At 41.0% G+C, this 22183-nt stretch overlaps 1 protein-coding gene across 1 annotated transcript in view; it reads left to right on the forward strand.

The window, feature by feature from the left end:
* The window catches only part of CDK14 (cyclin dependent kinase 14), a 511537-nt gene that overhangs the window by 324675 nt on the left and 164679 nt on the right, over nt 1–22183 (forward strand). The window contains exon 10 of the mRNA XM_080936223.1: nt 2363–2456. Coding sequence (XP_080792349.1) covers nt 2363–2456 — 94 coding nt within the window. The remainder of the gene's footprint in view (nt 1–2362; nt 2457–22183) is intronic.

A 22183-nucleotide genomic window follows, 5' to 3' on the forward strand; every position in this document is an offset into this window, starting at 1 on the left:
ATAATAATAATAATAAATACAGATATGTTGTGTAGCTCTACTTTTGTACATTATAATTTCTATATGTTCCTTAAGTATAATTCTTTCAGCTTTATTAGTGTACTCTTAAGTCTTTGAGAAAGATGATGTCACATGCAACATCGATAAGAAACAAACATCCAAACCTCTCAGCCAGCCAGGCATTTAAATTCTACAGAGTTAACTGCTTCATTTTGTTCCAGCTGGACAGAAATGGAGTGTAGGTTTGTCTTCTAAGTATCATATTTTGGAGATGAGGTAAACTAAGGAAAGTAGGTGTAAAAGAAATCCTGTAGGCAGTCCTGACAGTGTTTCTGATACCTCCCCATCCCACCGGCAAGCTCAGCTCTGCACACAAAGGATGTGCTTGGCTTCACAAGCAGAGTTGCAGGGTATAGGGGCAAGAGGAAAGGCAGAAGGCAGAAAACGGAGAGTTTATTTTTACTTACAAACAGGAAGGTGTGGGTATTCCAAATCCACAATGTTTAATGTGAGCTTAAATAAGAAGACTGTGGAAACACAGGTCAATAGCCTTGGAAAGAATTCTTGGCAAAAATAATTCAGAAAAACCACCATACTGGCATTTTAACTAGATGTAGTCAGACATCTGAATTCCATCTGTCTAGAATGATATGAAACTAATTCTCATTCCCCAAGTGAAACTGTGTTTATGATGTAATGTGGGATTTGTGCAGTCACTTTAGCACATAAACCCTTATGTGTGCATTTAAGTAGAAGTTACAGGGCATGCATTGTGGGAGAGACGTCCCCACTAATGTATGGCTTTAATTCAAAACTGTCTTGATCACAACTGGAGCAGCTGTGCAGAAGTAGGTCACCTGTCTTTTACCCCTTCATAGTCTGACATAAATTAAGGACACAATGGTTTTGCTTGCCCTGAATCTGTGCAGCATTTGAAGAGATGCCCTCGTATTGTCAGTCAGGAAGCCTAAAGGAGCTGAAGATGGAAACATTAAAAAAAATAAAAAACAATAGATGGTTTTAAAGTATCATGCCCTTGGTTCATTCAAGGTTCCTGCCATGCTATTCCAAATGACTTGTTCTCCCAAAGCTCAGCACAGGTATTTGACTTGCAGTTTGTAGGTACTGTCGATAGAACCTGTGATTAACTAACTAGCTGTTTGCCTGCACTGTGGATAGGGACTGGGAGCATGGCGGTTCAGGGTGGTAGCAATTTTGAGCTCATTGGATGGTGGCTGCATTGAGAAAGGGCATACTAGCAAGCCCATGGACACGGGCTGGGGGCGGGGGCGGATATCATGCCTTCTAGAAGGTCCAGGGAAGGCTTCCTGGAGGGGATACCAGCGACACCGGATTAAAGGTTGGGTTGGATTTATAACTCAGGAGCAAACGCGAGGAGAAGGTGAACATTTCTGCTTGGCCGGGGATACGGCTGGCTCGGCAACCCTGGGCGCAGCTATCCGGGACCATCTCAGCAGCTCATGCCTGGGCAGAATCTTCGGGGTTTGTGGTTAGAGCATTTGTGGTTTTTCGAATTCTCCCAGATGACGCTGGTTCAGAGCACATTCAGAACCACTGGCAGCTGAGAGTCCATTATGTGTCTGTGATATGTAGCAGGAAGGGGTGTGGGGACAGGACCCCAGAGGCTTTCCTGTGTCGAGCCAAGGACTTTCTCGCCTGCAGTCTAGGAAACTATTGAAACCTGCTTCTGCTGCTGCTGCTTCTTTCCACTGTTTATAAGGCCAGGATGGCTGCACATGTTCAGGGTCCTCCCAGGGCGACAGAAGCAGTGGCGCACAGAGCGCGGGTCTCGGTGTACCTCACAGCTTTGGTTGATCACTGGAGGTTAGTTATTTATTGCCTCTTCCCAGGGACACGGACATTATAATTTCTGATTTTTTTTATCGGGTTTTACAAATTTACATTTCAAATGTTATCTCCTTTTCCCAGTTTCCCCACTAGGAACCCCCTATCCCATCGCCCCCCTGCTTTTATGACGGTGCTCCTCCAGCAACCCACCCACTCACTCCTGCCTCCCTACCCTGGCATTCCCCTATACTGGGGCATTGAGCCTTCACAAGACCAAGGGCCTCTCCTCACATCAATGCCCAACAAGGCCATCCTCTGCTACACATGTGGTTGGAGCTATATGTACTCTTTGTTTGGTAGTTTAGTCCCTTAAGCTCTGGGGGTCTAGTTGGTTGATATTGTTGTTCTTCCTATGGCGTTGCAAACCCCTCCAGTTCCTTCAGTCCATTGGGGACCCTGTTCTCAGTCCAGTGGTTGGCTGTGAGCATCTGCCTCTTATTTGGTTTTCTAAGCAGAATTGTAGCAGCTTTTATAATGATTCTTCTCTGTGCAGGGGAGTTGGCTGTATCTTTGTTGAGATGATCCAAGGAGTTGCTGCGTTTCCGGGAATGAAAGACATTCAGGATCAACTGGAACGGATATTTCTGGTAAGTTCTGTGCAAAGTGCTTCTCAGAAAAATGTGTTTCTAATTAGTTACTTAGAGACTTAATGAACTACTGGAAGTATATTAAACGATATGTTTGTCCATTGTTGCATTGGATTCTAGTTTTTTTGTTTGTTTGTTTTTAAGAAGCAGGGTGTTCTTTTAAATTGCCATATGTGGATAAAATGATAAAACAGTAAGAAAAAGTGAGATACAGGACATCCTATATAACAGTAGGCTGTACACGAACACACAGGAGTAACAACTCCATCTTTCAAAATGGAGGCCACCTACGCACCATCCTCCATGCGGGTTCTGTGGGCTTTGATCGCTGTCTTCAACAGTATTGAATATAGAGAACAGCAGGTGAAGAGGGCGTGGTCGCCTCCCACAGCAGACAACTAGGCAAAACCTGCCTCGATCAGGTCTTTAAGATGGCTCTCCATGAGAAGTCACATGGTGGGCATGTCCCCTGAGGTGATCTGAGGAAAATAGCACCTCACCTTGCTCATCTTGTTCCTCAAACCGTAAGTCTGTTCAAACTGTGAAGTAGGTACTACATGGATCCAAATCGAAAGATATTTTACAAGATCACGGACTCATACTCTTGAAAACTTGCTGGTGTCATCAAAAACAAGGGATGTCTGAAAGACTATTGTAATCCAGAGTAGAAGCTGGGAGCATATGACAGCTCAGAGTCATGGAGCCTCATGGGCAGACTCCTGGAGTATCAAAACTCAGTGAAGAAAAATTAGGGAAATCCACACGAAGTGTGGGATTTAGTCACTGTCCATGTACCAGTGTGTGCTTTTAGCTGTGGCAAGTGTTCTGGGTACAGATTTAACAAGAGGCTTTACAAGCTTCAGATGCTCTTGTAGCAACTACTTTAACCACTGAGCCATTTCTCCCTGAGCCCTTCCACATATTCTGTGAGTGTTTAAAGTAATTGAAGAGGTATAGTTTATGTGTTGTCTATATCATGCTAAATCATATATAAATTTCTAACCTTCAGATTTGCTTAACACCCAGCTATGATCACTACACCCCTCAGCTACCTTCAAAGACTATTCTTAAGTTTCTAGTTAGCTTTTAATACAAACCCTGTGAAACAATGATTATATAACACTTTAGAGTTTTAAAATTTGTTTTATGCAAAAAAAATTACTTCCTTGTATGTAAGATAGTAAGTAAGGTTAAAGGTGTGTGAATTTTAACCTTAGCACTTGGGAGGCAGAAAAACAGAAGGATCAGGATATCAAGGCCAACTTTGGTCATGTGGCAAGTTCAACGTTTTGAGGTATCAAAAACAAAACACAATAAATTAATAGATGAGAGCACCTTAAAATAGATTAGTTTTTCAGGACATTATTTCAGAATGAGTTCATAGTAAACCCACATCATTATATGAGTGAATTATATGATAAGGCAATAGAACTAAGGAAATGAGTTTCCCAACAGCAGAGTCTTACTGGAAATGTTTGTATAATACAAATAATTTATATCAGGGAGCATTTTTTGGGGATTTTTTTTTTCTATATGGAGATTTAGTTCCCAAATCTTAATTTTATGGCAATGTCTTTTTAATTTTATGGGTATTCAGAGACCTTTGAGCCATAGCAAAGCTTTTAATAAGCCAGAGAAATAAATCACTACAAATTTCCCATGGGACCTTTGATGCGCCAGGTCACGATTTGCTCTTTTTAAAACACAAAGATCCGTGAGTGCAGATATCCATCATGACCGCGGGAAAGCATTGCTTCATTTCCCACAGACACTTGATACACATAATGCTCTATAAGATGAAATGTCCTGTGATAGTTTGGAGTTGAAGATCATGCTTTCTGGAAGATGGCTAATTTAGAAATAAATGACAGTATATTCTGCTCTAAAGAATTAGAAAAAAAATCTAAAGAAGTTTGGGAACTTTGGACATCAAATGTTGTAGTCTTAAATATTTTATATTCTCCTCAGCACTGTTGATATTTGCAAATGTAGCTATATAGCATGTTAAGGAAGCCCCACTTAGGGTTTGTTGAGCATTGGATAAGGACACTGGAGAAACTCAATAAGGTGGAATTAATGGGGGAAATCCTCTTCCTCAGCAACCTTTGTATCTGGCCTAAATACGAATGGCTACTAAATGGGAATTAAATCCCCTTCCGTGGGCATCTACTAGAATCTGCCAGAACCTCTCTTACAAAGTGATGTTTGTATTCTGACCTCTGATAAAGCATCACCAAGGAGACAATCAACTTTGAAAGTCTTGAAATATCATATTATTTGGTTTGTTTTGTGCCTTAATATCGGGATTAAGCCCATTCACTTGCCTGTAAACTGTATGTTAAAAGGTGGTTGATAACCTTTGAGTGCAAAATTATTACTGTGTAACCAAAGATGGTCATTATAATTACTTCCCACATACTGAGTCTTTATTAAAAATGTACAAGGCAGCAAAGATCAGTCAGAGAAAGCCTTTCTGTCTTCTTTTGTGCATTCTTCTTTTGTAGGAGAGAGCAGGTCACATTTTTAACAAACCCAATTAATTCATTTTCAGAGCACCTCAAGTGTGTTGGTGCACAAGGCAAGCCGACGAAACCTGCAGTTTCCCATTAAATCATTTTCCTTCAATTCATGACGGTCATATGCAAGATGGGAAGACAGGTAGTAGAATTTTTGCAGGAGCCGAGCTATTCAAAGCACATGGAGGTGCATGTGCATATTTACCGAGTTTCTAACGAGCAGCCTTGCTGGTTTAGGGGAAGAACGGTTTGTTTCCATTCCATCAGCATGGCCTATTCTAAAATATAACACGATGTGTTCTGTTCACCTCCATTAGCTGTAACACACCAGCAACAGATAGGTTCATTTAGGTGAGAGGCAAAAAAAATCACAACTAGTAAAAAGAATTTGTCTTCTGAACACATTGTTCTGGCTTGAGGAAAAGAAGCCCTCGTGATAGGACCCTGGGAATATGTCTCTCCCTTCTAAACAGCTGAGCAAATGGCAAAGGACGCGCGCACAGCTGTCAGAATCCTTGGCAGATGCTTCTGGGTTTCTGTGGCTCACGGCCCAGAGTACAGCAGTGCTGAGAGGGGGTTGTGGGGGCACATGGTTCTGTTTTACAGGCCTGTTCTTTGAATGCCAATAAACCTGACTGTCTCACCCATCGCTGCCTGCTAGGTCTCCAAGCCTGCCGTGGAATGTCATCTGCTAGCTGTTAACCTATTGTGTGTTATTTGATGGTTACATTGGTTAAAATATTTCCCATCATCAGCTTATGTGTCAGTCAAGATTTAAATGTGTGTGTGTGTGTGTGTGTGGACGGGTGTGCACAAGTGCATGAGCACACTCACATGTGTGTGCAAGAAAAGAAAAAAGAAAAAGGCCCATTTAACTTTAAAGTGTCGAGATACTTGCTTAAGCGTCCTTGTTTCTATTTGAACAGACTGTAAAGAAACAGTCTGGTTGCTGTCCTTTTGCACTTGTTGTGGCTGTTTCCAGGGTAATAAGAATGGAAACCTAATCCTGTGGCTGCCTAATGGGCTAAGGACACCGTGCAGAATGCACGGGAAAGCGGATACCGTGTTTTTGGCGAGTGACTGTAACAGTTGAGTCATGGCGGAATGTTGGCTTCAGAGACATGTACCTTCGTTATTGTCACTGTTTAACCTCAGGCATTTTCACTGAGCTGCTTCAGCTCTTTCCTGCTAGTTCTAAGGGCAGCGTGGTGTAAAAGAATTGCGCACTGTGGTGACATCCATGGAGAATATGGCCACAGCTATCAGGATGGTTGAGCACAAGAACCTTTAGAAATGTACTTCCATTCTTGGTGGGACTGCACACTGGTACAACCGCTCTGGAAATCAGTCTACTGGTTCCTCAGGAAAGTGGACTTAGTACTACCTGAGAACCCAACTATACCACTCCTGGGCATATACCCAAACTATGCTCCAACAAATAACAAGAACACATGTTCAACCATGTTCATAGCAACCATATTTATAATAGCCAGAAACTGGAAACAAACCAGATGTCCTTCCACAAAGGAATGGACACAGAAAATGTGGCACATTTACGCAGTGAAGTACTACGCCACTATTAAAAACAATGAATTCATGAAATTCTTAGGTAAATGAATGGATCTAGAAAATATCATCCTGAGTGAGGTTACCCAATCACAAAAACAAACAAAAACCCACCCATGGTATGCACTCACTGATAAGAGGATATTAGCCCAAAAGCTCGTAAGACTTATGATACAATTCACAGACCACATGAAGCTCAAGAAGAAGATGACCAAAGTGCGAATGTTTCAGTCCTTCTTAGAAGGGGGAACAAAAATATTTACAGGAGGAAATACTGAGAGGAAAAAAGCAGGGGTGAGCTAAATGGGTTCAGTTCTGTTTTGTAATTGTTACCTATTTTATTTGTGTGTGTGTGTGTGTGTGTGTGTGTGTGTGTGTGTGTGTGTGTGTGTGTGTGTTCAGACACATGCATGCCACAGAGTACATGTGGAGGTAGGAGGACAAGTCTCTAGAGTCAGTTTTTTTCTTTCTGCCATAAATGATCATCAGGCTTGGAGTTAAGTACATTCACCTCTTGTTGACCAAAAATTTTAACTCTAAAAATGTATGATTTTGAAAGATTAGGCTTCTGGCTGGTGGATGTTTAAAGAAGACATTTGGGGGGTGGGTGGGACTCAGGAGACAATCACTTAGCTCTGGGATAGGGACAGCAGAGTAGACACAGTATGTGTGCACAGCAGGTTCTTTCAGGACTGGTGATGGCTAAAATCTTATTCCCACAAGAAGACAATAAGAAAATAAGGAGACGCTGTACTTCAGCTGCTGCTGTGGGAGACACTGGCCTGTTTACCATGTTCTGGTGCAATCTATGGAGGTGGTACTTGTTGCTGGAAAGGGAGTAGGCAGAAGGCATGAAGATACTAGGGATGCTAGCATTTCAACCAGAAATGAATAGCTCGTGACAGTGAGGTTAGTGGGGCGCTGAGAAAAGGCCATATTTGGAACTTCTGAGCATATACTTGTAGGATGCTAGATTGGTAGAGCCAGGCTACAGCGTGTTCGTCATGTTAGCAGGCCATGAAATGTGGAAAGACTGAGTATCTGAGAGATGGGTCAGAAGAAAGGTCTGATGTTACCCTGACTACTTTTAAGTCAATATTTACCTGTTTTATGATACATCATAGATATTTTCCTTTTATTGAAAAAATGATTTTTTTCTCATATAATATATCCTAACTATGGTTTCCTGTCCCTCTACTCCTCCCAGTTCCAGCAAACCTTCCCTCCCAGCCAGATCTACACCTCTTCTGTATCTCACTGGAAAACAATCAGGATAATTAAAATAAAAACTAAATAAAGGCTAATAGGTTAGAATAGGACAACACGAACAACCAGAAGAAAAAGAGCCCAAGAGAAATCAGAAGAAAGAGACCCACTTGCTGGCATACTCAGGAATCCTACAAAAACACTAAATGGACAACCGTGTGTGTGTGTGTGTGTGTGTGTGTGTGTGTGTGCGTGTGTGCGTGTGTGTGTGTGTGTGTGTGTGTGTGTGTGTGTGTGTGTATGTGTGTGTGTGCACGAGCACACTTTTATGTATACTAAAAAAGAGAAACATCATGACATGGCATGATACAAAGAACCATCTAAGGTGCCACTGAGTTTGTTTTCTACTGCCCATACGCTGCTAGTCAAGCAGCTGCCCTTAAGTGTAATCGTTTTCCCCACTGAGAGTCCCTTGGAGGAAACTAACTTTTATTTACAAGTGGTTATTAATCGGATGGGGGCCTCTATCCACGTCTCCTTTTGGCTCTAGGACCCCGTCTGGTGCAGACCTGTGTGGGCCCTGTGCATGCTACCTGGGTCTTGTAAGCTTATATGTAGAGATGTTGCTGATTTTAAGGGTTATACTTGGTGTCTTCTACCCTCTGGCCTTTTACATTCTTCCTGCCTCCTCTTCCGTGGAGTTCCCTGAGCCCTTTCCAGGAGGAATTCCTTGGAGACAACCTGTTTAGGGTTGAGTGTCCCAAGCTTCCCCACTCTCTGCGTGTCTGGCTGTGGGTCTCTGTATTTTTGTTGATCTGCCATAGGGGGAAGCCTCTCTGATGATGATGACCGAGTTAGGTACTGATCTGCTTCCCTGGCTGAAGTGTTGTCGTAAATATTTTGAAATGATGTAGTTTAGAGTGTTTGCAAATGATGCTGGAGAATAAGGAAGGGTTAGCTGGTAGGTCAGAGTATTGCAAAAAAAAAAAAAAAAAAGCCAGATAGAATGTGAGGGTAGATGGTGCCTTTAAAAGAGGAGTGGATACTTAAATAATACTGTAGAGTGTAATGAAGAGATTCAGAAGTATGATCTCAGCCTCTTATTAATGAAAGGGAGGAGTGCTTCCAATGAGCCATGCAAATGAGTGATACACTGATGGAATGTAGAATACTCTCTTAGCTCAGGAACAGTAACACACAATAATTGTTAACTAAGCAGTGACCAAGACAGGAGGTGGTTGCTAACCGCCTTTTGAGATCTTTTGTTGATTTGAGACATTGTTATAGAAACATGGTTTTGTTCCCGGTTTTAAAATTAATAGCTTGTTAATTAATATGAATATTTGTATTTAATTATTATTAAGTAGTTAATTATTTTATTATTAATTGATATGGTTATTCTTCGCTTAAACAAATGTACTTCCATTTTGTATTACATATAAAATAATATATAACATGTACCATTTTGTCAATACAGAGATGTATTATGTTATATAGCTATTTCCCTATTCCATTTGTGTCCCCTCCTCTAACCAATCCAAAACTGTGTGCTTTTAATCGACACCAATGATTTTACAGATTCACCTTTGCTATCTTGAGTACCTCAATTAAGGCTTTCTTGGGAAGTTCTGAAGTTTGATGAGAAGCCCTGGCTAGTGCTGGTTGGAACAGGTAAACTGGCCAAATACTTCGGCTTCTCTCTGTAGAGCTGTGGTTATGTCTAAGGTATCTCTCCCACTCGACTGACTTAGACCTTCTAACAACACAGTGGCTGGGCTCTAAGAGTAGGTATCCCAAGGAAGCAGATGAACATACTGTGACTTTCTTTACTCAACCCTGAAAGTCTTACAGTCACCCTCTCTCTTTTGAGCAAAGCAGTCATATATCTCTCCCAAAGTCCAGAAAGGACATTGACTTCAATTTTAGGAAAGAAGCATCTCAAAATAATGGGTCCATTTTTTTTAATTGCTATACTGACTATTTCAATTTTCATTAAATCATGTCAGGCTGGTAGACAACTTTTTAGGGAGACATCTGTCAGCCATCGATTCAAACTCCTGGTTTCATTTCCATTGATCCAAGACTCACTGTTGCCGTCACCAAATGTGAGCGTGTGAATTGTCACTTCACTGTTTCCAGTCCACAGGGCACCTCCTTTGCTCACCATCCTTTCTTCCTATTTGCACAAGCGAGCTCACAGAGATACTGCTCTGTTGGGACACACACATCGGAGGAGATGGTGACACCTTGTAAAATCACAGGATGTTAAGGGATTGTCCTATAACTCAAATTCTGTCTTTCAGGGCTTTTCTTTTCTGAGTTTGTAAATATATGTCCACAGGCAAGGGAGGTGGCGTCTCTGTCCCTAAAAACATAACATGGTGTGTGTGTGTGTATGTGTGTGTGTGTGTGTGTGTGTGTGTGTGTGTGTGCAGGCAGCTTCGGAGATGGTTCCCCTTGAGCTCCAAACACTGGGTTGAATCTAATGGCTTGTTTCTAGTGGGTAGACTATGCAGTTGTATAGTATGTATACAACTGTATATATGCACTGGTCAGATAAGTTATAAAGAGATTGTTACTTCTGAGGCTGGAGAGATGGCTCAGCAGTTTGAAACCCTTTCTGCTTTCAAAGGACCAGGGTTCTGTTCTCATCATTCACTTGGTCACTCACAGCCACTCTGACTCCAATTCCAAGAAGCCATCTCCTGACCTCCACCTGCACAAGAAATGCACATACATGTAGGTAAAATACTCATACACATAAAATTAAACAATTTTTTTAATTTGGTATTTTAAAAAAAATGTCACTGAGAAAACCAAGATTCCTAATCAGCCCAATCCCGCCCCATACTTACTATCTCTTGCATTACTTGATTAATAATTGTTTGCCACCTTGATTTTTTTTACTTCCCTTTTCTTCTTGTCCTAAAGAGTTTACCCTTCTCTCTTGGCTATTAATCTTTTCATAAAGAACAGCTTCACTTAAAAGGGACCTCCAGTCATCTCCTGCCCAAATCTCTGCAAGGAAACAGATCCTCCTCAAACCCTTTTATCCTTGCCTGATCTCTCGAGTCACATTATTAGATAGCTTGATAAAATTCAGCGGCTGTTTGATTAAAATTCATCTTATACAATAATCTACCTGAATCATTGGAGCGTGTCCTTTAGAGAGCAGTTTCTATCTACATCAAGTTAACAGGCTACTTGACCTTGGAGGTGACTAATCCTCCATCTCTCTTGTCTTCCATGGTAGCCATGCATCTTCCAGACTGTGTGTGTGCCGTGGCTAAGAGCATGCCTTCCAGAGTCTCTTTGTAAGTTTAGCTGTGCTGGAAATGTGTTAAGAAGTATAGAGCATAAATGTGCCAGGATAGGTTTTTCTCTTAGCACAGAAAGTAATCTAAACAAAGGTTTCCTCATGGTGTTTTAATAGCTGTATTATGCGCTGTGTCCCTGGTTCTCAGTCTCTGCCCTGGAATTTATCTTCTCCAAGAAAAGGTCAAATATCAGGATTAGCACACTTTATCATTCATGCTCGCCACTCCCTGGTGACCATGGAAGAACTGGCTGAGGGATTGTATCAGTTCCTTTTCTGTTGCTATGATAAAATGGGACAACCAACAGAAGAGTTTATTTTGCCTTATGGTTCTGAGGGGGGTGTCCATAATAGCCATGAAGGCACAGAGTGCAGAAGGAGCAGATACCTACCTAGCTGATTATGTTTCAACAACACAAAAGGATCAGAGGGGAAGGGGATGGGAGGATGGGAAGGATGGTGGGAATAAGTCTATAAACCCCAAAAGCCCATCCCCAGTGACATGCTCCTTCTAGCAAGGTCCACCTCCTAAAGGTTTCATAACCTTCCCAAATAGTGACACCAACTGGGACCAAGTATTTAAACATAGGAACCCGTGGGGGAAAGGGGCATTTCTCATTCACACCACCACAGGGACACATCCTGTGCTATCCAGCCTTTGTGCTTAACAGCTGCATATGTGTCTAAACACAATTCATCATTCTAAATACTAGCAATGGCTCCTGTCCTGCAATGAAGTTGTTGGAATCCCCGGCTGGGAGTCCCCTCTCCATCACCTGTAGTAACTGCATAACCTGCCTGCTACTTCCTTTAACTTCTTCTGTCACACTGCACTTATGGTTGCTACTTTTATTCACTTATTAGGTTACTTTGTGTGTTGCAGGCACTGGTGTTTACCTTAACACCATAGTGTTACACTGTGTACATTCATAGTAACTCATAGATTTATGGAGTGGCCAGTGCAATTTCTTAAAACTTATTTTCAATCTACATATTCATCCATTCATTCATGTGTTTGTTTGTTTGTTGGTTGGTTGATTGATTGATTGATTGATTGATTGTGACACTCCCTGGCCTCAATATGTAAGCTCTAACTTAGCCCATTCTTGTCTCCTAATCTAGCCCATAATTGTCTCCTACTACCTAATCTCTTGAGAAATGAAATGATAGATTGGAGCCATTGTGACCAGCTGTCTTTGCTCTTTGTGAAAATGCATACTTTGGTGAATTATGTAAAGTGACTTTAGGAAGCACATAAAAATTTTAAAAGACTTTCTTCCTTTCCACTTTAAAAAAAATTAGATGTGAGTTGTTTTTTTTTGGTTTTTCCATTTTGAGTTCCTGGTTCTAATAACATCTAATCATAAACAGATAACATTTAACATTCAGATGCAGAGTAGAACAAATTACTATCAATTTAGTCTAAGCAAAATTCAGTTTGGAAGTGTTTCATGTTTGCCAGGTGGAAAGCAAACAGCTAAAAGGTGTGGCTGAACCCCTTTTTGAAGAATAATGTTAGACTCCTTTCTTGAGCCTCTTCACACTCATGACAAATGAAATATAGCTCACATCTCATGTAGAATAGTGATGTGTGCACATCACATATTGTGTACTTCCAGCATTTGGGTCAACCTATTCATCACTTGGAACTATGATATGCTCAATTTATACTTTTTAACGATATTTGCAAAGTTTCCATACAATTTTTTGTTGAAAAATTTTTTTCTTTTGGAAAGAGTGCTACTCTGAAGTAATTAAGAAGCTACAATTATGGGGACATTGACTCTAACTATATATTATTTACAAATTTTTTTCCTTATAGCAATACTCTGTTTCAGAGATAAAGGAACTGTAGAGAACATTCGGTCTCATAATTCTGTTCTGTCTGATATACCACAATGCTGAATTGGATACAAAATGATAAATGTACTAATGTTAGAGAAATTACAACCATATTCCTAGCCTGTAGAAGCAAATGTAAGATAATGTCTGTTCTTTCCAAATGGGGAAGTTCAGTTTTTGCAATAAATTTAAAAATATTTATGGGGATTCTCTCTGTATATCTTCCCCTCAGTTTTCCAGTGGTCTTAAAATTATATATACTCAAAGAAAAAAGGATGTTATCTATAATAAATTGCAGAAAAATAGCATTCACGTAGTTCATTATCTTCTGAGCTGATGGTCTCTTCTTCCATTAAGTGAGACCTGACATGGACAGGAGTCGACACTTGGACAGTGAAAATATTTTTGCCTGCTATGGTAAGGGTGGGGGAACTCAAGGGCCATAAATACTAATCGCTAAACTGAAAGAACCAAGATTGTAGCTATGAGTACAAATTGAGGCATCCAAAGCATGTGTTCAGTGTAGATGAGATGGCTCTATCCCGAAGCCAATGATGTGAGTTCAATCTTCTTAACCCACAGGGTGGAAAAAGAAGTGGACTTCCACTGCATGCTGCTTGGCATGTATATGCCCTCTGCCTTTGTCATACACTAAATAAATGAATGTGGTAGTAGTAGTAGCAGCAGCAGCAGCAGCAGCAGCAGCAGCAGCAGCAGCAGCAGCAGCAGTAGCAGTAGCAGCAGCAGCAGCAGCAGCAGCAGCAGCAGCAGCAGCAGCAGCAGTAGCAGTAGCAGTAGTGATACAACTCTATTGTCTCTACCCTGGGGCAGATCTTGGGATGGGAGAATATTACTGGTGATTGTTCTTCCTTGCTGGTTAACTTGCTGTGAATTGGCTGAAATACAGCATGAATTTTTGTTTGCACAAAAATACAAATGAATATTTGTTGGCACAGACCTGCATCACCCTTACTTCCCAAAGAGGAAGAGATGCTTGGCCACATTGTCACTCACACAAAACTCGGTTAAATTAATAGAAAATAGTGCTTTGCACTATTTGGAGTTATAAGATCAGAATGTTCTATTTTTTTCAAATAGAAGTGCTTTTGTGACCCACTTATATTATTAGAGATAGTCAATTATCATCATTAATGTTTTAACATTGTTGTTGTTTTGTTTGTTTTGAGACAGGGTCTCAGATAAAAAAGGCTAGCCTCAAGCTTGTTGCCTCTATATTACAAATATTGAGACTGCAATTCTGTAGAACACTTTATCCTTTTAGCATTTTTTAAAAACTTATGAGTGAGCCCCACAACTCATAGCTTTGATTTCCCCACAAAATATAAACTTCTTTGACTTCTGGTTTCCAGAGTGATCATTTTGTTTATGAAAATGTTAAAAACAACAGAAAACCTGGAGAATTAATTTGGAGGGTTTGTTTTGTTTTGTTGACATTATTGAACAGTGGAGTTGTAGGTGTGGAAAGAGTAGGAAAACGGAGGAGGAACAGAGATTGGAGCAAGAATCAAGATGAAGCCAGAGAAAGCAGACCTGGATCCTGGTGGCCATAATTGGCAATAAGTAGAAAGGAATATTTTAAGGGATTTTTATAGGTCTTTTATCTCCTGTAGAAGGGCTGTTTGTATCTTTGTCCATTTTATGTAATCTTATGGTATAGAGGGTTCGTTGATTGAGATTGTAATATATAAACCTATATGTAAAGCTATCGGGCCTCGAAGTAATGTTTGTGCCAAGCAGAGGGATAAAGAAACATGCAGGGACAGAAACACCAGGGCAGCTGGAGTGAACCACCTGGGAAGGGACTGCCGTAGAGAGTGCAGCTCATGGACCGAGTGACAGAGTCTATACCCTCGGCTCTAAAATAGAGTATCATCCACGGAGTGATATCGCAGGGGCTGATAATGGGTGAAGCCATCTTTTAAAATATTTACTACAACATTGTTTTAATAAGGCAACTGCTTCCTGTCAATTTGCACAAAAAGTTACTGACCTAAATAAAGTCTGAGAACTGCTTTCCACCCGCTTGCTATGCCCACGGCTCAAGAACTGATTTTGGCAAATGAAGAGCGATTAGTGCTCAAGCCTTATGTCTTCAGTAGATTACTTCAACCTTTCAGTCAGCATCTCCCCATCTTTTCTCATGTGATCCTCCCAAGATGCAGTCATGCTATGCTTCTCCATGGTGCTCAATCAGTGTTTGTTGTTTCTGCTGATGTCAGCCAGGCCTGATATGCCAGGGCTTTTGCTTATAGCACTGAGATCACATCCAAGAACGCTTGAAGAGGGGCGTGGCTGTGATGAGAGTCATAATGGCGTCAGTCATTCTTTAAGATGTTGCTGTTGTGACTGAATTATTTATTCCTTCCATATATGGTATTCCATATATGGTATATTCCATTGGTATTTTGGCAGTTGTTCTGAGCTTCAGGACAGCCTTCAGCGATTCTTAGGATATGTTTCAGAAAGATAAACAATGAAAAATTTGTCTTAAGAGGTTCTTTAACTGTTGCTGAATTTTTTTTTTTTTTCTGTCAAAAGTACCAACTCTACATTCCTAAGAGGCTCAGCCAGGCTTTGGTAGCAGGCTAATTGAGAGATGTGTAATTGTGGCAAACAGAAAGAGGGGAGATTTTGTCAGTGTGGTTGCACTGGATAAATGAACACATGGGGTGAGTCCAGCAGCTACAAGCTCTCTTCCAGTCAGTGATGTGAGCTTGGGTTTAAGAGGAGAGAGAGTCAGAGCAGAGGGGTACGAAATATTTAGCTGGTGATGGTGTGGTCTAATGATCTGTCTGACTCTACGAAGTGTCCCCTACAAGTCAGTCCCGGCACCTCTGTTTCTTATGAGATGATTATTTCTAGTCTACAGTAGAGCCTCATGGTGGGGAATAATAGCCTCCAGGCTCCTGTTGCTTGGGGACAGTTTGAGTCCAAAGTTGTAAACGTGGTTATCCATCAACCTGTTGTTTCTGAGACTGAAGATGACTCAAGAGGAGACAGGCTCACACCGTCCATCCCAGCACTCACTCTGGAGGCAGAAGTAGCGGGATTTCTGTGCGTTCCAGACCAGCTTGGTCTACATCAGAGATACTTAATAAGGTTCAGGCCATCCAGAGATACTTAATAAGACCCTGTCTTTAAAACTTTTTAACAACAACAACAACAACAACAACAACAACAATAATAATAACAGCAGCAGCAGCAGCAGCAACAACAACAACAACAACAACAACAACAACAACAACAACAACAATAATAATAATAATAATAATAATAATAATAATAATGTTTTCAAAAAGACCGAGTCAGCATGGAGCCAGAAATAGATAAAATATGGTAAGCTTGTCAGGGCATCAGTGTCTTCAAAACCCTCTAATGGGTAGCATTTCCACAAAGGCTGCCATGTTTAGAGTCATCCTTTAAAGAGCCTGTGAAAGGGACTGACCCAGAATGCTGCTATGTGTTTCAGGAAGCCATCAGATCAGCATATTAGCTTACAGGATTACACACTGAAAAAAAAAATCAATGGGTTTCTCAATCTCTTCAACCTAGATTTTTTTTTTTCAGAATATATAACTGAATCAGCAAGCAGAAATATTGCTTCAGCCAGTTGTTGCTATCGATTTTCGTTGTAGTCTTGGGATCTGAAAACTCGTGAGATTAATATTTCCGTCTGTGCTTTTCAGCAAGTTTGGGTTAAAAATGCTTCCCTTTCACTCCCTTTTCTCTTGTTTTAGTTCATCTATTTATGACAACATTTTATCACAAGAAAATTGGCTTTTAAATATGGTAGAAACACAGTGCACTGTCTAGGTTGACAGATTAATTTCCTTCTTTATCCCCTGTGGGAAGCCTGGTAAGAATTTGAAGACTCATCTTGGCTGGTAGCTTACCCCTATGTCTGTGTGTTCTACCAATAATAATAATAATAATAATAATAATAATAATAATAATAATAATAGTAATAATAATAATAATAATAATGAAAAAATGAATTTTATCCCTGCTACTGTTTCTCGGGGTATATAGCTTTGATAATGCCAGCCTGTCATTTTGGATAAAAGATAAGACATTTACTTGGGAAGGAAAAAAGAAATCAAATGATGAAATTCTCTTTGTGGTATGTTGTAGCCAAACCTGCTAGATAAATGAGAATGGAAATAAGCTTGAAGGAACCTCCAATAATGGCTCCATTTCTTGATTTTCTTCTTTTGTTGGGAAAGGCAGTGTTTTTTCTCAGAGTTGAGCATTCATATCTTTTTATCCCTTTACTCTGTCCATCTCCTACTTAGGACACAATCCTGCTGAACACTCGGGAGGAAAACTAGGATATACTCAGTAAGTCGTGCATTCATCTCCTGGCCTTGTCCACAGAACAAAGTTGGCTGACTTGAATACAATGCATTATCTCTATTAAAATAACATGACCATAATGTGCTAACTGGCAAGAGCTTAAGTCTGATAGAGATATTAAGAGACACCCTTCTGTGTGTTGTGCAATGTTTAAAGACAAGGGAACAGAAACTGATGCAGTTGGACCACTTGTCATATAGGTATGGAGCTCAAGATTCCAGAGGATGAAAATTTGTAAATATGGTAATAAACATTTTTTAAAATTTTTTATTGGATACTCTGTATTTACATTTGAGATGTTATCCCTTTCCATTTGCCCTGCTGCCATCCCCCTTCCCCCACCCCCATTTGCCATCATGAAGGTGCCCCTTCCACCTCATTGCCTTGGCATTCCCCTACATTAGGGAAACATGCCCTCCCTGGACCAAAGGCCTCTACTCACATTGATGCCAGACACTGGTGGTACCTTTAGCTACATATGCAAGTGGATCAATAGGTCTCTCAATGTGTACTCAAAGGTTGGTGTTTTAGTCCATGGGAGGTTTGGAGTGTTTGGTTGGTTGATAATGTTCTTCTTATGAGGTTGCAACCCATTTCAGCTCCTTCAGTTCTTTCTTTAGCACCTTCATTGGGGTTCCCATATTCAGTACCATGGTTAGCTGGAACCATACTCAGATGTATCTGTATGACTCTGACAGAGTCCCTGAGGAGGCAAGTCTATCTGATTTCTGCCAGTAAGTACTTCTTGGCATCAGCAATAGTGCTTGGATTTGGTGGCTGCATATGTGGTGGATTCCCTCCGTGAGGCAGCCTCTGAATGATCTTTTATTCAATTCCTGCTCCTCTATTTGACCTTGCATTTCTTCCCATGAGTGTTTTGTTCTCCCTTCTAAGAAGGACTGAGGCATCCCCCATTTTGGCCTTCCTTCTTTAAAGAAAAATCTTACAACAGAATTTCTACACCTATAGAATGAGGTTAAAATATACGTAGCTTTCAAGAAAGAGGGGGAGCAGCTGTAGTAGTGAAGTTCCTTTTTTTAAAAAAATATTTTATTAGTATACATTCTTCATGTATGTCTGTGTGATGGTGTCAGATCCCCTAGGGAGTTGTAACCTGCCATGTGGGTATGGGGGATTTGAACCTTGGTCCTTTAGAAGAACAACCAATGTTCTTAACCTCTGAGCCATCTCTCAAGTCACCTGTGAAGTTCCTTTTTAAATATAAAATTTCACTAATAATCTCCAGAGACTTCTAAATCCCACCTTTTGGACTCCTGTCCCTACCACGCAAATGAACAGTGAGGGAAACAAGCTCTGCCTGGAAGATCCCATGAGAAGCACTGGAATGGTCCGGCTTTCTCCACCATATTTAAATCTTGGTCTTGATATCTCTAAGCGTTTGAAATTAGAGGTGTAAAGTCCCAGGAGTGTCTCAAAACATAGTCTCCAGGAAAGTGTCTATCATAACTTCCATTTGGTATCATAGTCCTTCTAACTGTCTGTTAATCCAGTCAACCATGCTGCATTCGTACGCACTATGACCTCATAGCATTATAGCTTGGCGTCTCTTTTACTAAGGCTAATGGTTAAGTAACAAATGTTTATGTCTACCCGAGGCTGTTTATTCTGATAGGACTCCAGATGAAGAGATAAAGAAGACGTTGGCCCTGTATCCCAGGGCCTCCCATTTTAGCCAGTGAGAAAGCCCAGAAAGTATGTTAGTATAGCACATGGTAATAACACTATGGCCTACTTAGTAATCCATCCTCTTCATCATTTCTTCTGATGTATCTCACACACACACACGCACACACATCCTCACATTTGTTCTTCACATCTTAGTAAACGGCAGTGCTCACTGAAACTAAAGCCAGCAATTTAAGAATCATTCTAAATTATCACCTTTTCCTTTTTTAACCCAGTGAACCGGACAGTTCTCCCCATTCTTTTCCTAAACTGGACGTTGACTTGGCCCACACTTCACCCTGCCTTTTTCTAAGAACCCCTTCTATCTCCTGTACGCACCACCTCAGCTCCTGTCCTGCCTTCGTGCCTGATCACTCTAGTTTTCACTGGCACCCAGCATGCAGGAGTTAGCCCATACATTTGTAGACTTGTGCATCTCAGAAAAGAGGATATCTTTCATCTGTGGAATGCTAACTGCTGGATGTCCCCAGGCTATGTTCCACATGTTATCCAGCCTTGGCATCTCTCATGCCCACAGCCTCTTGCTCTTTTGGGTACTGCCCTCTTTAGAAAACTACTCAAGAGCCTTTACTCAAGGACGTGGTCTAGAGGTTGCTTGCTTTCTCTCGTAAAGTTTTCTCCAGAGTTCTGCAAAATGATATGAGATCGTGACAAAATACTTCTACATGTTCAAAGAAAATTCCTGACGAGTTCCTGCCTAAAAGAGAAAAAAAAGACAATGGTTATAAGTAAACTTTCACATAGGGCGGTTATTCAGAATGTCAAATTATGTAAACAGACTTTAATAACTTTGTGTTGCACTTTGATTAAGATGTCAAACAGATTCTTCCAAGTACAACCCATCAGAATGGGTGACAGTCGGCTAAGGCAGTGCTTTGAAGTATGTTACAGCATTAAAAGCTTACACTGGGAAATGGAAAAGTTTGACATCAATGATTTACGCATCCATTCTATGAAGCAGGAGAAAAGAAGCTAATTAAATCAAAGGCAACGAGAGAAAAAAACAATAATAAATCTCAAAGAAGAGATACGAAATTGAAAGCAAAACTAATTGAAAGCATCAACAAAGTCATGAACACCCAGCCCCATGACTGAGAGAAAAAAAAAAACAACAACAAAAAAAAACAAAACAAAACAAAACAAAAAAACAACAGAAGAGAGGTATTCACAGAGCTGGGAAAGGAAAAGCAAAGGGCTGGATGGGACCCTGGAGGCTAGAGCTGGTTTACAGCTGCAGGTTGGAGACGGGAGGCTGGGAGTCACAAGCCTGTGCCCATGGCTAGCTTCTGGCAGGAAGCTGATGCTGGAGAGACCTGCAAGGCTGGAAATGGAACATCATTAGGTGACCAGTGCGCTGCTATGGTCTCCTTACCCTACATAGATCAGGCCAAAGTCCTTTCTTCTCTAGGGTCCCTTCCCCATCTTCTACCTGGTAAAACTGATGGCATGTCTTCTGGAAGGAGGGAAGTGTAACAGGGAGATGCTTGGGACTTAATGGCACTGGAAGCAGAAAGAGTTTGCAAAAGCCAACCAAGCAAACAAAAAGCTATACTGAGAGCAAGTCTTCTGGAAAGCAGGAAGTATAAAAGGGAGGTATTTGAACTTAATAGTATTGCACTAAAAGCAGAGATAGTTTTTTTTTTTTTTTTTTTTTTTTTTTTTTTTTTTTTAAATAACTTTTAGTTTCATGAACGTTCGCTGAAAATTTCAAAAGCTTTTTCTTCTCCAAACGCATGTGGATACATATAATGTTATTATTGACTACCAGGTGACAAAATCGGGCTTACATACCATGGGCTAATGGTAACAATTCTGTGTCAGGAAAGATCACAACTCCAGCTCAGCGGACTTGTGGTTAGGGAGCCATGGAATATAAATAATTCGAACTGAATTTGTTGCACTTGGATGAAATGAAACATTTTGGCAGAACTTTAAGGTCTAGGGTTTCACATTCCAGGGTGTGGCTGCAGTACCATTCTGACACAGAATTAGCATCTCTAATTAATGTTATATAAAACAGAGGCTGGGGAAACAGAGAACCATCAGGGATTGTTCCTTGTAAGGCAAATTGTATTTTTAGGACCAGCGTGGATTTTTCTTTTCGTCCACATGGCTCTCAGCAGATGGTGATGTGGGTGGCTGTGGTTTAAGATCTGAAGTAGTTCATAAAGACATCCAGTCTTATCCTTGTCCCACCCTGGAGCAGTGATGGCTCCAGGCTGGTCCAGACAGCTCTAAGCAGGATCGTGCCAGCAATCCTGTGGGTGGACCCTGCAGACAGGTAGTGCCCTGAACAGCAGGGTGGCTGGAGACAGCCTGCTTCTGCCTGCTGGCTGTGCTCAGAATGAGTACAGCCAGGCCTATTTCAATATGAAAAAGGAGCTTGGAGGTTTTCTCCCCATGGTATGCCTTAATTCTTAAAAAATGAACCCCAAGGCTGAAATCATCCTTCTCCAGAAGTTCCCACTTTGACTTATCCCTAATATTTCCTTCTACCTGCTGTAAAAGCTGCATCTGTCCAGTCTTAGGCTCTAGCAGGTGGGTCAGAGGAGTAATGGCGAGCAAGCCTTAGCGTGTGCTCTTATTTATAGACCGCAAAGAGCACATGGTCCCCTTGAGGTGAATCTCTCAGTATTAACACTTACGTCACCAGATTCGCTTTCTTAATTTGGTCACATCCCATTGTTGCTATTATATGTTCTCCAAATCAACAGACAGTCCACTTACATTCATTTGATGCCCTGTGTCCTTCAGTGTTCGTAACCTTGCTGTGTAGACAAGGCCAAGCTCGAACTCAGGGCAGTGCTGTGTGAGCCTCCAGCCTCAGCCTTCTGAGAGGTGGGATTTCAAGCACTCAATACCACGCCTGCAGATCTAGATTTCAGAGTATGTATTCCACAGTGTGTGTATGTGTGTGTGTGTGTGTGTGTGTGTGTGTGTGTGTGTATGTGTTGAGAAGCCAAGCTTCTTTAGCATGTTACAGTAATCCTTCGGAGCACCAAGAAAAAAAGCTCGTGCATGTTCTTGTTCCCATTCGGACAGTCAGTCCTAAGCAGTATATATTCGAGGGCTGTATCTGTGCTGATTTTCCAAAAAGTACTACACGAATTATTTCAGCTTGTTTTTATTCTTTTCCACACAATTCAGTCATGGATGGTTTTCTTACTCATTTCATATAAATCTTTGAATTTTGTTTTAGA

The sequence above is a fragment of the Micromys minutus genome, assembly GCF_963924665.1.
Source record: "Micromys minutus genome assembly, chromosome: 23".
NCBI lineage: Eukaryota > Metazoa > Chordata > Mammalia > Rodentia > Muridae > Micromys > Micromys minutus.